The sequence below is a fragment of the Puma concolor genome, chromosome D3 (assembly GCF_028749965.1).
Source record: "Puma concolor isolate L17-30 chromosome D3, mPumCon1.1.hap2, whole genome shotgun sequence".
Lineage (NCBI taxonomy): Eukaryota > Metazoa > Chordata > Mammalia > Carnivora > Felidae > Puma > Puma concolor.
Window position 1 is genome coordinate 36,089,033 of NC_141678.1, and position 15,765 is coordinate 36,104,797.

General features: G+C 43.8%; 1 protein-coding gene across 6 annotated transcripts in view; it reads right to left on the reverse strand.

The window, feature by feature from the left end:
* The window catches only part of PTPRM (protein tyrosine phosphatase receptor type M), an 801,865-nt gene that overhangs the window by 54,763 nt on the left and 731,337 nt on the right, over window positions 1–15,765 (reverse strand). For all 6 annotated transcript variants that reach the window (XM_086682486.1, XM_086682492.1, XM_086682490.1 and 3 more), the window contains one exon: window positions 3,674–3,771. In XM_086682486.1, the coding sequence (XP_086538612.1) occupies window positions 3,674–3,771 (98 nt within the window). The remainder of the gene's footprint in view (window positions 1–3,673; window positions 3,772–15,765) is intronic.

The following is a 15,765-nucleotide window of genomic DNA, read 5'->3' on the forward strand; positions in this document are numbered from 1 at the left end:
TGTTCTATTATTTCCTTTTTTCTTTAGTTGTATTCTGTTCTTCACATATTTTTATTAATTTTTTTTGTACATTTATATTTATTTTTGAGAAACAGAGTGAGACAAAGCGTGAGCGGGGAAGGGGCAGAGAGAGAAGGAGACACAGAATCCAAAGTAGGCTCCAGGCTCCAAGCCATCAGCACAGAGCCTGACGCAGGGCTTGAACTCATGAACCATGAGATTGTGGGCCAAAGTTGGATGCTTAACCGAATGAGCCACCCAGGCGCCCCAACACATATCTTTTTGATTTAGATGCTTGGTCTTTCTTCTTTTCTAATGACACTTAAAAACATATACACCCTTTTAGGTACCATTTTATCTGCATCCTACAAGTTTACTCTATGACACTATGATTCACAGTTCTCAGTAAGTTCTGATTCATATCAGGGCATTTTGCTTTGACCCATGAGTTGGGGGAAATGTTTTCTCCTCTAGATCCTCAGTGAAGACTGATTTGTCTCTTTCTCACTTCCCTGTTCCGGTGCCCAGCTGGCTTCCCTCTTCCACCTCCCTCTGCGTCCCCCTCCACTGTCCCTTCTCTGAGTGCCTACCTTTTGTAAGCTTAGGTGTCAGGTGGCAATCTCGAGTTCAAATTCCTCGTATTGCACAGGCCTAACATGTTATCTCCTGTTTTTGGGTGGGTGTAAAACCCAAGATCCGAAATCATGAAGTCTGAGGTCCCCCACCCTCCCTCCAAGACTGACGCACCCCACCTGCCCAGCCTCCAAAGAACAGTGGCAGTGTCCGCTCTCTGTCTGGCCTCTAGCTCTCACTCTTCTGGTTTCTAGTAGTTTCCTTTCTCGAAAGCTAAGCCAAATATTTTTAACATACATATTTACATATGATTTACATATAATATACAAAGTTATTAAAATATATATTTATATTTTATCTAGAATTTCTAGATGTTTGTAGGAGGAGGGTTTTCAGGTTATTTAGTTTGCTATTTTTGCTAAAATTGAAAGTACCTCCCACTTCTGAATGTCTCTCTTCTTGATTTGCACCTCCTGATACTTCTGAAAATCCTTTTTTTTTTTTTTTTGGAAACAGCTTTACTGAAGTATAACTGATACATGATTACAATATACAATGTTTATTTTTTAAAAATTATTTTTATTTTTGGGCACCTGGGTGGTGCGGTTGGTTGAGCCTCCGACTTCAGCTCAGGTCATGATCTCACAGCTCATGAGTTCGAGCCCTGCGTCAGGCTCTGTGCTGACAGCTCAGAGCCTGGAGCCTGCTTCGGATTCTGTGTCTCTCTCTGCCCCTCTCCCACTCGCGCGCTCTCTCTCTCTCTCAGAAATAAATAAAAACATTAAAAAATAATTATTTTTATTTTTTAAAAAGTATTTATTTTTTTGAAAAAAAGTATGAGCAGGGAAGAGAGAGAGAGAGAAAGAGAGAATCTCACGCAGTGTGGAGCCTGATGACACTGAGTGTGGAGCCTGATGACACGAGGCTTGATCCCACAACCCAGGGATCATGACCTCATTTGAAATCAAGAGTGGAATGGTCAACCTACTGAGCCACCCACGTGCCCCCAATATACAATGTTTATGTGCACAACTTGATGAGTTTCAACATATGCATACACGTGGTATCATCACTATTTCCAAGATAAGACATATCCAATGCCTCTCCAAGTTTCCTGTGTCCCTTCTTCTTTGTTTTTGTAGTAAGAACACTTAATGTAAGATCTACCATCTGAACAAATTAAGTGCACAAAACTGTATTGTTAACTGTATAAGCACTATTTTGCATAGCAGACCTCCAGAACTTATTTATCTAGCGTAACCAAAACTTTGTACCCATTGAACATCAACTCCCCATTTCTCCCTCTTCCCAGCCCTTGGCAACCACTATGGCATTTCTCTGCTTATATGAATTTGACTATTTTGGATAATTCATAGAAGTAGAATCATGTATTCTGTGACTGGCTTATATGATGTTCTCCAGGTTCATCCATGTTGTAAATGGCAGGGTTTCCTTCTTTTTTAAGGCTGACCAAGAATCTTAAGCAACAACCCCTTTATGGTTTCTGCCCCAGTATTTCACTTCTAGGCTAATCTCCAGGCTACCTTTGCTGCTGAGGGTCAATCTCACAATGTCAACCTTTTCTATGAAGTAATGGGTTGGCTGAGTGGATTAAGCATCTGTCTCTTTCACCTTGGGTTGTGATTCCAGGGTCATGGGATCGAGCCCTGTGTCAGGCTCTGTGCTGGTAGTGTGGAACCTGCTTGGGATTCTCTCTCTCCCTCTCTTTCTGCCCCTCCCCACCCCCTCTCTCAAAATAAATTGAAGGGGCACATGCACCACAATGTTTATAGCAGCACTAGCAACAACAGCCAAGTTATGGAGAGAGCCTAAATGTCCATCCACTGATGAATGGATAAAGAAGATGTGGTTTATATATACAATGGAATACTACTCAGGGATCAAAAGGAATGAAACCTTGCCATTTGCAACAATGTGGATGGAACTAGAGTGTATTATGCTAAGTGAAATAAGTCAGAGGAAGACAAATATAATATGATTTCACTTATGTGGAATTTGAGAAACACAACAGATGAACATAGGGGAAGGGAAGGAAAACTAAGATAAAAACAGGGTGGCAAACCATAAGACACTCTTGAGTATAGAGAACAAACTGAGGGTTGCTGGAGGGGAGGTGGGGGGGATGGGCTAAATGGGTGATGGGCATTAAGGAGAACACTTGGGATGAGCTCTGGGTGTTACATGTAAGTGACACATCACTGGGTTCTACTGAAACCAATACTATACTGTATGTTAACTAACTTGAATTTAAATAAATAAATTAAAAAAAAACTAGGAAGTCATACCAACTTACTTCATAAGGTTAAAGTGACAATTAATGAGATGACACATGCAAATCAAAGTACATAATAAATTATAAACTTTTACTTAAAAAAAAAAAAAGAACTAACGGATTCTTGAGTTGAGCAGAGCCATGGAATTGACCCTCTTATAAAACAAAGCAATTGCACCCTGTGTATTTCTCCTTTATAAATTTCACTTTGGAAATAATCCTATAGCGTACCACTACCTAGGTTATAACTGCTTAAGTATTTCCCGCTTTGATAAAAACAGCTCTCGTGACCAGTTCCTACAGATAAAGTCATACAAGACTTCAGGGGGAAGATGACGATCTCTATTTGACAGGTTCAGAAACAGAGAGGCAGGAAAGTAAAATCTAAGCAGGAGGAGATGCTGGAATGCCAAGCTCAGGACTGCATCCAGTGGCTTACTCTGTTTTCAGAGTCAACGTTCTGGAGATAGGGAATGCAGTCGCGTCTAATGCAGCACCCATTGTGTTTTGACACCCAGCAACAAGTGTTCTCGCGCTTAGAGGTGTTTTCATGTGCTCGATATAGCCAGATAACAACTGCTTTTAAATCCTGAGTGCCTTGCCTGTCTGTTGCTATCGCAACAAATGAAAGCAATTCAGTCTATGTTTACTGATAATTTATAAGCAAGTGCAGCAAGTGACAGGAGGAGGTGTCATAGTTAACGTTTGCTATAGTACACACAATACTTCAAAAGCCTATTCTGGCCTTACTCCACGTTACCAACTGAGCAAGGAACATGTGGCCGTGGAGGCGGACGGCCGACTTACCCTTCCCACTTCCACGAGGTTGGTCACCATTATGATGCTTGCGGTGTTTTCGTGCCACACCATCCTCCAGAAGTCATAGATGGTCTCCTGCATTGGTCCTGCAGCAAAACAGAACACAGACTTTTTTTTTTCTCTTTGTAAGTTTGCAACTGGCCAGTTTCTGGGGCTTGCAAATAAACCTATCAAGGCTCGCATGCAGTCCCCTCACTTTTATAGATGGACTTAGCTCTCCTTTCTAGTACCGATGCTAGTGTTGATGGGTGCCCTTGCTCAAACAGTACCTCCAGAGATACTGAATTTTTCATGCATGGTTGAATTTTCGCATGTCATCAAACGTCTCTGCATTTGAGCTCTTTCTACCTCTCTTAAACGACTGCTGTGAAAGAAAGTTATTTCTCCATCATTTAGCTATTTATCTCCATAATACTCAAGAGTGAAATTTTAAAAAATGGATAACATCACTCTTCCTGCTAACAATTGGCAGATATCCCAGGGAAATGGTATATAGAATGAAATGAGCCTCTGTAGGAAAAATGGCCTCTTCTTGTTTCTAATATTTTTCTTATTCTGTGCCATCTGTCAAATTAATCCTTTTTTTTTTCACCTGACTTCCAAAAGTGAGAGAGAAATTAGACTTTTAAGCAGATGTACTTCCTGTCACTGAACGTGATCAGTACCTCCTTGCTCAACTCCTGGGATCTGAGTATTCCAAAGCTTTTTCTTATGGACCCGGGAAAAAGGGGAGGGGGGAGGCGGGCATTACAAAATGCCAGTTCTATAGAAGCAGGTACAGGAAGTTGGAATATAACATTTCTTCGAAACCAGATTTGTAAAAACCCTAATCTCTACTTGATGCTCATGCATGTCTGAGGGTGTAAGCGTAACAGTACAAATCTTTAAAGAACAAGGAGAGGGGCGCCTGGGTGGCGCAGTCGGTTGAGCGTCCGACTTCAGCCAGGTCACGATCTCGCGGTCCGTGAGTTCGAGCCCCGCGTCGGGCTCTGGGCTGATGGCTCAGAGCCTGGAGGCTGTTTCCGATTCTGTGTCTCCCTCTCTCTCTGCCCCTCCCCCATCCATGCTCTGTCTCTGTCCCAAAAATAAATAAACGTTGAAAAAAAAAATTAAAAAAAAAAAAAAAAAAGAACAAGGAGAAATGCAAGGAAACGAGAGGAGCACAACCTCAAAGGCACAAGAGCCACATGATACGTGGGGAATCATACAAATGGTCAGGCACATGCTGGGACCAGGACCCGGTTGTACTACAGGATCTTGACAATGCAGATTACTGGATCTGGAACTCAAATATCTGACTTTGAGACCTGCCTCTACCTTTTCACTGGCTGTGTGATTTTGGACAAGTTAGCCACTGTAAGCTTCAGTGTTTTCATCTTGCTTGATCTACATACTGATTTCAATGACACATCTCAGGGTTATTTTGAGGAGTCGTGGAGTTAATGCATACCTAGGCATTTTATAAATAGCAAAGCATGAACACGAAGACAAGGTGTGTTCAAAGATATTTATAAGTGGTCCTTCCTTGGCTAAGGCTTGGACACTGAGTAATGGTGGCACAGCCGGGGCCCCCCTTCAGGTACCTCCCATTCATCTTGACCAATTATCAGCTGGTTCTTGGGTAATTTTTCTTCTCCAGTTTCACCATCAAAACCTCCTTGCCTTCTGTCTACAACACAAGCTTCTATCATTCCTCCTTGCTGCTCTGACTACACGCTCACCCTTCCCGGGAAAACTGACTCCACCTCCTGATGTCTCTGTGTCTTGTCCCCTGATGGGTCCAGGCCCGCCACCTCTCATGAAGCTGTGCCCCACCATTTCAGCCCACGCACGTGCCATTCTCCTGAGGTATGGGCTGAGGATTTCAACGACTTCAATCTAAGGTTACAGAGGGGACACATAAACACTGGATCCCATCCATCACTACGTTTGTAGCCTGTGGACAGGAGCATTCATTGTGTCCTGAACCGCTTGTCGCTTATTCACAAGAACAAATATACCCTGAGTCTATCTTTGTATACACAGATAGCCTTCCCAACATGACTCCCCTCCCCCTCCGCAAAGAGGCGGCCCAGGCACTTTCTGCTTCCTTCACTAGATACACGGGCCTGAGCCACCTAGTCTGCAAGTTGCAGAAAGAGTTCTGATGACCATGGCTGTGGTGGATGAGTCAGATGTTCCAGCATTGTGGATGGCATGTGCCTGCAGAAGAAAAGCCACGTCTCCCTTCCGTGCCCAACAGGAGTCACTCCAGAGATATTCCAGGCTGTGGGCCAGTTCCCAAGTGCAGCTCACTTCCCCTTTCTGAGCTTTAGACTCCCTTGTGATTATTTAAGATCCCCCTGGAGGGAAACATGGCTGTGGCTGTGGTTTTACTACAATTTCCTTAGTGCCTTATGGAACACCTGGGACATAGCAGGAGCTCAGTGAATAAGTGAATCAAGAAGTGAGCCTATATGCTTATGTATAAATTGTATTATTTACTATTAAACATACTAAAACATATCTCAGGATTAAGGAATATTAATAGATCATATTTACATGATTTCCTTCCTCAACTTCTGTTTTGGAGACTATCTATAGAAGCTGGAAAGCACATCGGCTTCACTCCTTTCCAGTTCATTGAAAGGGGGCATCTTTTGCAAGGGGCTCTTCGGAATGTGTGAGAGCAGTGATCAGGCAGGCCTCGAGTGCTGTGACTGGACTACCGCTCCCAACCACCAACCAAGTCCCTCCTCTGTTTCCCAGACTCAAGGCTTTGCCTCTCAACTTAACTCAGTCCACTTCCCTAGGTAACCAGAGTGCCGTCCTGGCCTCCAGTAACTGTTCCCTACTGAGGGCAGTGGTTCTCAACTCTAGCTGCAGGTTACGATTATTGTGTAGCTTTTAAAAAATTCTGAGATCCTTGGGGCGCCTGGGTGGCTCAGTCGGTTAAGCGTCCGACTTCAGCCAGGTCACGATCTCGCGGTCCGTGAGTTCGAGCCCCGCGTCAGGCTCTGGGCTGATGGCTCAGAGCCTGGAGCCTGTTTCCGATTCTGTGTCTCCCTCTCTCCCTGCCCCTCCCCCGTCCATGCTCTGTCTCTCTCTGTCCCAAAAATAAATAAACGTTGAAAAAAAAAATTCTGAGATCTGAGGTGCCTGGGTGACTCAGTCGGCTGGGCGTCTGACTCTTGGTTATCGGCTCAGGTCATAATCTCATGGTTTGTAAGTTTGAGTCCTGTGTCCCCTCTGCACTGACAGCGTGGAACCTGCTTGGGATTCTCTCTCACTTCCTCTCTCTCTGCTCCTCCCCTGTGCTCTCTCCCAAAATATTTAAATGTTTAAATTTAATGTTTAAAAATCTGTTTTTATGTTAAAAAAATGTTTAAAAAATATGTTAAAAAACATTATGTTTAATGTTAAAATTTTTTTTTAATGTTTAAAAATGTTTAAGCAATGTTTAAAAATTTCTGAGCTCTGGGAAGCTTGGGTGGCTCAGTGGGTAAACGTCTGACTTCAGCTCAGGTCATGATCTCACAGCTCGTGAGTTCAAGCCCCGCGTCGGGCTCTGTGCTGACAGCTCAGAGCCTGGAGCCTGATTCAATTCTGTGTCTCCCTCTCTCTTTGCCTCTCCCCCACTCATTCTCTGTCTCCCTCTAGCTCAAAAATAAATAAACATTAAAAAAAATTCAAAAAAAATTCTGAGATCCTAACCCAAAAGACTGATTTAATTGGTCTGGGGTGAGGTTAGGTCTGGGTGTATTTTCAAATCTCTCCTGGTGGAGAACCACGGATCCAGAGCATCAGGAACATTCGGCTCTACCTTCTGACCTATCAGGTGGTCTCATATGGAGGAGGTGAATTGCGGAACACCAAAGATTTGTTTTGAATCTACTAATTAGTCTAACTCTGGGTACCAGCAATTTGAATGGAGGAATCCCATTTCTCTCTGATTTAGAAGGAACTTCGTACATAAAATGTCGTCTAGGAACATGGCTGTATCACTTCACCAAGGGGGCTCAGAGGCTATGAAGGTGATAGGGGTTTTTAATGTTTACATAACTACACATGGGTTAACTTTAAAATCAAGGGCATTTATAAGCATTAGTGGTTCGCTTGGGTGATTATATAAATGGTATTCTTGATGATTTTCTTACTTGCTGCCTTAAAAAAAAAGATTGGGATAGACTAAAAAAAAAAAAAAACCAAACAATTAGGATAGAAAAATTAGACTAAAAAAAAAGACTGGGCTAGAAAAATGAAATAGGTGATGTTCTTTTCAATGCTAAAATTACAATCAGTATCCAGAGGAACTGTAACAGTTTGGGCTAGTATCTGAAAATGAATTTGAACACAAAGATTATTCTGAGTTGATCCCAGGAAGAAAAAAACATGCAAGGAGAGGGTCCCCATCTCCCCCGGTGTAGTTTTGGCTTGGTTTCCTGGTCTCTTCTCCCCTTCACGTGTGTGCCACTGTGCTGTCATTTGAGAGCAGCCCCCTTTCTGACACACCACATGACCTCCCTGATCTGGTGACCATGGCGGTTCACCAACAAAACTGTTCGGGGGTGGGCACTGAAGAGTTTTGTCCTCTTGACTAATGATGCAAGATATTTTCGTGAATGTTCATTCAAATCTTGGTTTGTGTTTTCATGCTTTTTTTGGAGGGGAAGGGGACTAAAGGAAGAAGGAAGGCACCTGAATTTAAGGTTTTTTTAAAAAAAAATTTTTTTAACGTTTATTTATTTTTGAGACAGAGACAGAGCATGAATGGGGGAGGGTCAGAGAGAGACAGAGAGAGGGAGACACAGAATCTGAAACAGGTTCCAGGCTCTGAGCGGTCAGCACAGAGCCTGATGTGGGGCTCGAACTCACGGACCGCGAGATCATGACCTGAGCCTAAGTTGGACGCTTAACCGACTGAGCCACCCAGGCACCCCGGAATTTAAGGTTTTTAATGCAAAATTGATCAGTCCTGTTTGTCTTTTCTTTTTGAAATTATTCCAATTATACTGAATAATGTATTTCAAATTATTTCCCGAGACACGAATAAATTATGACTCAGAGATACATGTCTTCTAACAAAAATCAAAAAGCATGCCAGAGGCCAGCACAGGACAGGCTTTACTGATACCAAGATCCACTCCCTTTGATTTTGGTAGCTCCTGGTGGGGTCTGAGTGACCCTGGTCACCATGAGCCTTCAGATAAATGCCCGGGATTCAAGGTGGTTATCCCTGGCACCTGTGCCCTGACAGAGCTGAGATTTAGGGCGGAACACCAGGGGAGAGTCAGCATTCCTCTGCCTCTGATGTCTGTCTCCCAGAAGCTGGTGTGGCACATGCCCTTACCACGAGGACAAATATAGAAAGGTCACTGGGGATTGCTTCCAGGGTGGACAAATAACTAAACTCCTAAGACAAGGAATCTACAGAGTTAGGCAAAGGACTCTGGAAAACCTCCGTCACTCAAGGGACGAACGGCTGTGACCGACAGCCCCAGGATCTGATTTCCGCAGTTTGTGTCTGGGTGGGAGCCTCTGAGATTGCTGTGGCTGCATTTTACCGATGTTTGCACAACAGGCAAGAAAGTTCTTCCCAGCAGTTGTCCCCCTAGGGACTCAAGCAAGTGCAAGGGAAGGTCTCAAAATTTCAAGAATATCAGGCCGATAATACATTGTTTCCCTCACAATGGTGGACTCATGTGGACCTCTGCCGAGAAGAAAATGTGTGCAGGGGCCATTCCTACCACCACCGAGCCCGGAAGGAACAACAACAACAACAACAATAAAAAGGTCAGGAGGGACTAGAGCACAATAAAAAAAAAAAAAATGAAAAGCAATGACAAGCATCAATGAGACATTCAAGGTGGGCTCTATTGAGTAAGGTGAGTTCTTCAGTTCATGGAAAGTGAGCGATATTAAAAAAATCGTAATTTCAAATCTTGAGAGAAGACTTGTATCCCTTTTCTTCATGTTCTAATTTCTATATGGTGTGTTTTCTGTGTTAACGAGAACCGCCAAGAAATCAAGGTCCTTAAGCTCACAGTGGCATATTGGAGTTTTTTGAAGGGAAGAACGATAGTACAAATTCAAAATGTGATCCCGTCATGAACAGACTAATACCTAACCTCTTTTGGGCACCTGCTGTTTCTCAGGTCCCGTTTGAAGTAGTTTAACGTGTAGTAGCTCATTAAAAAGACTGCATTCCAGTGTAACAGGTGCATGTTACTGGAAGGAGAGGGGCCCCGGGGAAGTCAGGCAGATTGTCTGAGGGCACATGGCTCGTGGGTTGCAGAGCTGACATGTGAGGCCTTACCCCACTGTGTGACGCTGCCTCCGTGGCAATGTCAAAAGCGACTCAGAAGGGTTCTAACCGACAGGGGCGTGCGCGCAGTCATCCTGATCCCGGCAGGAGGATCACAGAAGAAAACCCACGTCGACCACCTGAAAATACCTCTTCAAACACGCATAATTGTAATCAGGGTGATTCCTGCCTTCCAGCCTCCCATGGGTCCCCCTGCCACAGAATCAAATCCAAGTTCTTGAGTATGGCCAGCCGCAGTCCCCTTCTCCACTGCCCCTACTTCTCCTAGGTCCTGAGCTGCCAGCAGTCGGGAGCATTTGCAGTGCAGAAGCCCTCCTCCGATTGCTATCCGTCTCGGCTTGGCCCACTGAAGGTCACCTCGTCAGGCAAGTGTTCCGAGACCCAAACCATGGTTCCCTGTTTCTTCAAACATTTACAGTCAGTTGTGAGGCCAGTCTGTTCTTAATGTACGTCTTCCTTGGAGGTCTGTGAACGCGGACCTGCCCATTCGGGTCACAGTTTCTCTGTGCCCAATGGTCTCATACCTAGCTTGCTTCCCTCATTCACACCCCCTTGCTGGCCCCTGGTGGGAATGTGAGCATGCAGCCTGTATCTATAAGTGAGCACCCAGCCTGCTCTGTGCCAGGCACTCTTTGAGGTGTAGAAGGGGTGCCAAGGTGAATTACAGAAGAATAGCCCCTACTTTCAAGAAGCTTGTAGTTGTAGAAGGTAGAGAAAAGTCAAGGACATATTACATTCTCATTTAAAGGGAAGTAAAGTAAGAATCCTAAGATACTTGCATTTCAAACTGAGCTATGCACACTTCTGGAGACACATGGAGATTTTCCATGGGGTACATGATTAGTTTTAAAAGGATTCATTTCTAGATACTTAAGTCTATACGGACGCCATCAACACTGTTCTCCCCGAGAAGGAGCCCCCATGCACAACGGGCTTTCTTGCACTTGACAAAACTCTTACCCATCTCAAAGACTACTGTGGGGCGCTGCTCAGGTCTGAAACAAAGCAACTGACTGAAATACTGACTCTGAAAAATCACAGGGCTTCCTGCCTCCTTTGTCTGAAACAAATTTCTATTATGGGTGAAACTTGATGTTAGAAATGGAGTATTTTTTTTAAATAAAGAGAAAACTTTATTTGTTAAACAATGCCATTGAAACCTGTATTTGATCATAGTAGAAGTCGGGGTGGGGCGCCTGGGTGGCCTAGTCGGTTAAGTGTCTGACTTCAGCTCAGGTTGTGATCTCATGACTCGTGAGTCTGAGCCACGTGCTAGGCTCTCTGCTGACAGTTCAGAGCCTGGAGACTGCTTCAGATTCTGTGCTTCCCTCTCTCCCTCTGCCCCTCCCCCACTCTCGCTCGCTCTCTCTCTCTCTCAAAAATAAATAAACATTTAAAAAATGAAAAAAAATCGGAGTAATTTGGTACATGTTGGGATGCTCTGAATTCAGAACACTTGAAAGTAGTAGAGGCTGGTAACACTTATTCTTTTAAACGGAAGTGGAATGGGGCGCCTGGGTGGCTCAGTCGGTTGAGCGGCCGACTTCGGCTCAGGTCACGATCTCGCGGTCCGTGAGTTTGAGCCCCGTGTCGGGCTCTGTGCTGACAGCTTGGAGCCTGGAGCCTGTTTCGGATTCTGTGTCTCCCTCTCTCTGCCCCTCCCCCGTTCATGCTCTGTCTCTCTCTGTCTCAAAAATAAATAAACGTTAAAAAAAAAAAATTAAAAAAAAATAAATGGAAGTGGAATGTCTGGCTTGAGTGCCATATTTTTCTGGATGAAACCCATGGTTGGAGGTTTCATGTGTTTTCTTTCAGGTTAGATATGCTTAAGTCTATAAAGCAGTCAAAATATATTTATCACATATCATAAAATGTTTATTCTAATTACATCAGTCCTCATTTCATCTTAGAAAACATTTAATACTATCTCCTTTTAACAAGTAGGGAGTCCAACTACCAGAAGGTCAAGTCCAGAGGGAGCCTCTCAGCTCTCCCGCAGCAGGCAGACAGATGTGTGCCCATTGTGGAGGGACCTGTTTTATTTACTGAACAAAAGCTCTCAAGAAACACGACTATGTCGAATCTGAACAGCAAACAAAGAGTAAATAGAGAGGTAACGCAACGAGTAATGAGAAAGGCACATTTTAAATATCTTAGTCTAGGTGTATCAAAAAATGTTGAACTGTTCCAAGGATGGCTCCCTGGACATGTCGGTGGCTGGCAGACACCAGCAGTGGAAATGTCCAGGCAGTGTGGAAATGTCTGGAATCCCAAAGACAGTGGTGGCATGGCTCCACAGGGTGATTCCTCCGCAGCGTGTGGAGTATGGGGGTAGGGAGGTCAGAACAGTGGTGGGCAGGGTGACCGGCCTCCGGATGGCCTTGGGCAGCTGGCACACTCAAGGTGACCTAGTGCAGAGACGGGGATCCCATCTGAATCAGACTGGGGAGACGGGCTGCCCTTGGAGGGCGGTTGTGGACAACACTGAGCTGGATTCTTGCTGTCCCTGGTGCAAAGGAGCTGAGGGCCTTGGGCTGGAAAGTAAAGGGGACTTGGGAAGCAGGATGACAAAGATAGTGAACAATTAAATGAGGGGCAGTGATGAGCCCCTCGGGCCAGGTGTGTCTTATGTGTACTGTCTCGTTTACGCATCTCTGCAACTGCATACTTTTCTATTTTAAGATGAGAACCAGGCTTAGGAGAATAAGTGCCTATTTGTTTGTTTGTTTTCAGGTATTTTTGAGAGAGAGAGAGAGAGAGAGAGAGAGAGAGAGAGAGAGAGAGAGAATGATAGGGGGGTCGCGGAGAGAGGGAGAGAGGGAGACACAGAATTGGAAGCAGGCTCCAGGCTCTGAGCTGTCAGCACAAAGCACGACATGGGGCTTGAACTCACGAACCACAAGATCATGACCTGAGCAGAAGTCGGATGCTAACCAACGGAGCCACCTGGGTGCCTTTGAAGCTGGGATTCCAACTCAGGTCAATACAATTGCACTTAAAAAAAAAAAAAGTTTATTTATTTTTGACAGAGAGGGAGACAGGGCGTGAGTGGGGGAGGGACAGAGAGAGAGAGAGAGAGAGAGAGAGAGAGAGAGAGAGAGAGACAGAGAGAGACAGAGAGGGGGAGAGAGAGAACCCCAAGCATGCTCCACACTGTCAGCACAGAGCCCAATGTGAGGCTCCATCCCATGAACCATGAGACCATGACCTGAGCTAAAATCAAGTACTGGATGCTTAACTGACTGAGCCACCCGGGCGCCCTGCACTTTTTAAATTTCAGAATGACCTCAACAGACCGGGGTGGAAGGCTCGTTTGTGAACATCAGTTCTCCACCTATGTGACATGACTGGTCCTGGGCGTGGGAGGGGGGCTGTGTCTGGTGTGGGGTACACACCGAATGGTGGAAGTACAGAGGGAGAGGGCAGGGAACCTAAGGGCAAAGTGGCTGCAGAAAACCGAGGAGCCCTTGCTTTGGTCACTGGCCTGGCTTGGGCTCTGTCAAGTCCTTCAGCATCCAGTTCATTCCATTAGGACAGACGGCCACCGAAGGTGGAATACGAATGTGGAAAAAGACAAGCCTAGGATTTATGCATTTATTTTAAAGCTCTTGCTCATAAATAAAAGTGGTCCTAAATTTTTGATCCATTATTGTTATTGTTGCTGCTGGCAATAATCTAGAATAAGTATTATGGAGTCAGTTATTCAACATTCAGAGCATTAGATGTCCCTTCAGTGGTTTCTGAATAAGTTTTTATTAGAAAACTTTATGTGATTTTTCAGTATGATAGTTCTGTAATACATCTATAATTTTACATTGAGTAGCTTTTCATTTGTAGCCGTGGTGAAATGTAAAAGGTAAAATATGCCACCATGTCTTACAGACTGAATCTGCCTCGTGTATCACAAAAACGATAATGGTGACACAGAAAACAGTCAGCTTCTGCATTAATAATCCTTAACAATACTTACTTGATAGGTGCATTTGCTCTCCCCTGAGGCTACTTATGTTAAAATCATGGAATTTTTATGAATCATTTTTGGTTTCAGCTGCAGAAAGTGGAAACCGAAGTTGAGACGGCTGGGTGCATGAGATGTGATTTGCTCATTTTCCTGAATTGCTAAGAATATCGCCCCCTCCCAGATATTACCGTTTTAAAGCAACAACAGAAATCAATGAAGAAATTAGGAGCAAACACTGAGGACTGTTGTGTGATGGGGAAAACTTGGGAATACTTTCTTTAACTAAATTCAAAAATATAACTGGTAGCAATGATAAAATAGGATTTCCAAGGATAGCTCTTACGGGAAGCATTCTCTACGCCCAGAATTACAGGGTTCGGAATGTTCACCAGCCTACTGGAATTTTCACTTAGTGACAGCAAAAGAGAAAATTGGCATAAAGTACACCTTTTTAGAAGTAGTGTCAAAAGCGATGACTTAAATCACGCTGTTAAATAGCGTGCGCAGCTACTGATTTCGGTGGTTCTCGCACAAAGATAGATCCCTTCTTACCCTGGAGGAGGCTTCCCCACTGTGGGTCTTTCCCCTTTGCCTGGCCCACTCAGGTTAGCAGCTGCTTGCCAATTACCCTGTTTCTTCTAGATTGGCTCACAGGTGCGTGCTCCTCTTACAACCTAAAATGAGGCACACGCTTCCTGCCATATCCATGAGCAACCATCCAATTCCCTAAAATTGGCCTTTCAGGCTGAAATCAGAGAGTGTGCCAACATTAACTGTGCAAATATTCGGGGCTTTCCCTAGATGATAAGCGTCGTGGAATGTTGGCTTCCAGGTGCATTACTAGAACATATGCCATCCTGACTGGACCCCAAAAGGTCACGTCGGGTTTAACTAAGAGAAAATTGGTACAAACCAAACCCTAATGGCAGGCCGCACGCAGATTCTAAAACAGCCCGGGAAGCCTCTGTCTGTGGGTCATAAACCTTCCACCATCATCTCTTTATTTTTGGTTAGTAATGTGTCTTTTGTCTTACTCACTTATTCGGTTTAAAGAGTTATGAAATATTTAACAACAAAAAGTATAACGAATGACTCAGTAGATACTCTTTGCTATGTCTTAACAAAGAGATACATTTAATCGGTCCCAATTTTCTTCCTAAGAAATACAAGGCACTTGGTATTTTAAAATTCTAATCTCTACCTTCCCATTTTTCATATTCGTATTGTCTAGTATTCTCAGTTGCAGTATGAGTCCGTCCTACCTTCTTTGGTCATTATTACAGTTCCTTTCTTTTCTGTTGTAAATTTTTACATACCTTCCCAGTTTTTATTGTGGTTTTCCTTAATTCATCCCTGCTAGGATACAATTCCTGCATTTCCACACCAGTCTTAATTATGTCACAAGTCACAGCAAAAATGAAGAAGCACTTTTTTTTCAAAAAAAGGAAACTGAAAACAAAATGAGTCAGGTATTCTGAGTGCTTTCTTCCTTTTCCCCTACCAGGAATTTTAAGACCTGGAAATAAGGAAATAAATGAAAATAGTGGCTTTGTCACCTAAGTTTGTCATAATATTTTTAGAAGTTTTCTTTCCTTAATAAAAGCCACACGTGTTAAAATTAACCTAAATAAAGCATTTCGAAAAAAAATCTATACGATCACCTTTGGGAGTCTTCAAATAAGTTATTTTCGACACATAAGCATGTACACACTTTTAACCATTTAGATAAATTTGTGGAATGCTAAAATCCCAAATCAAGTTTAAAGAATAACTTTGGCTTCTCTCATACCACCTACGCCATATGATGACTTAAAT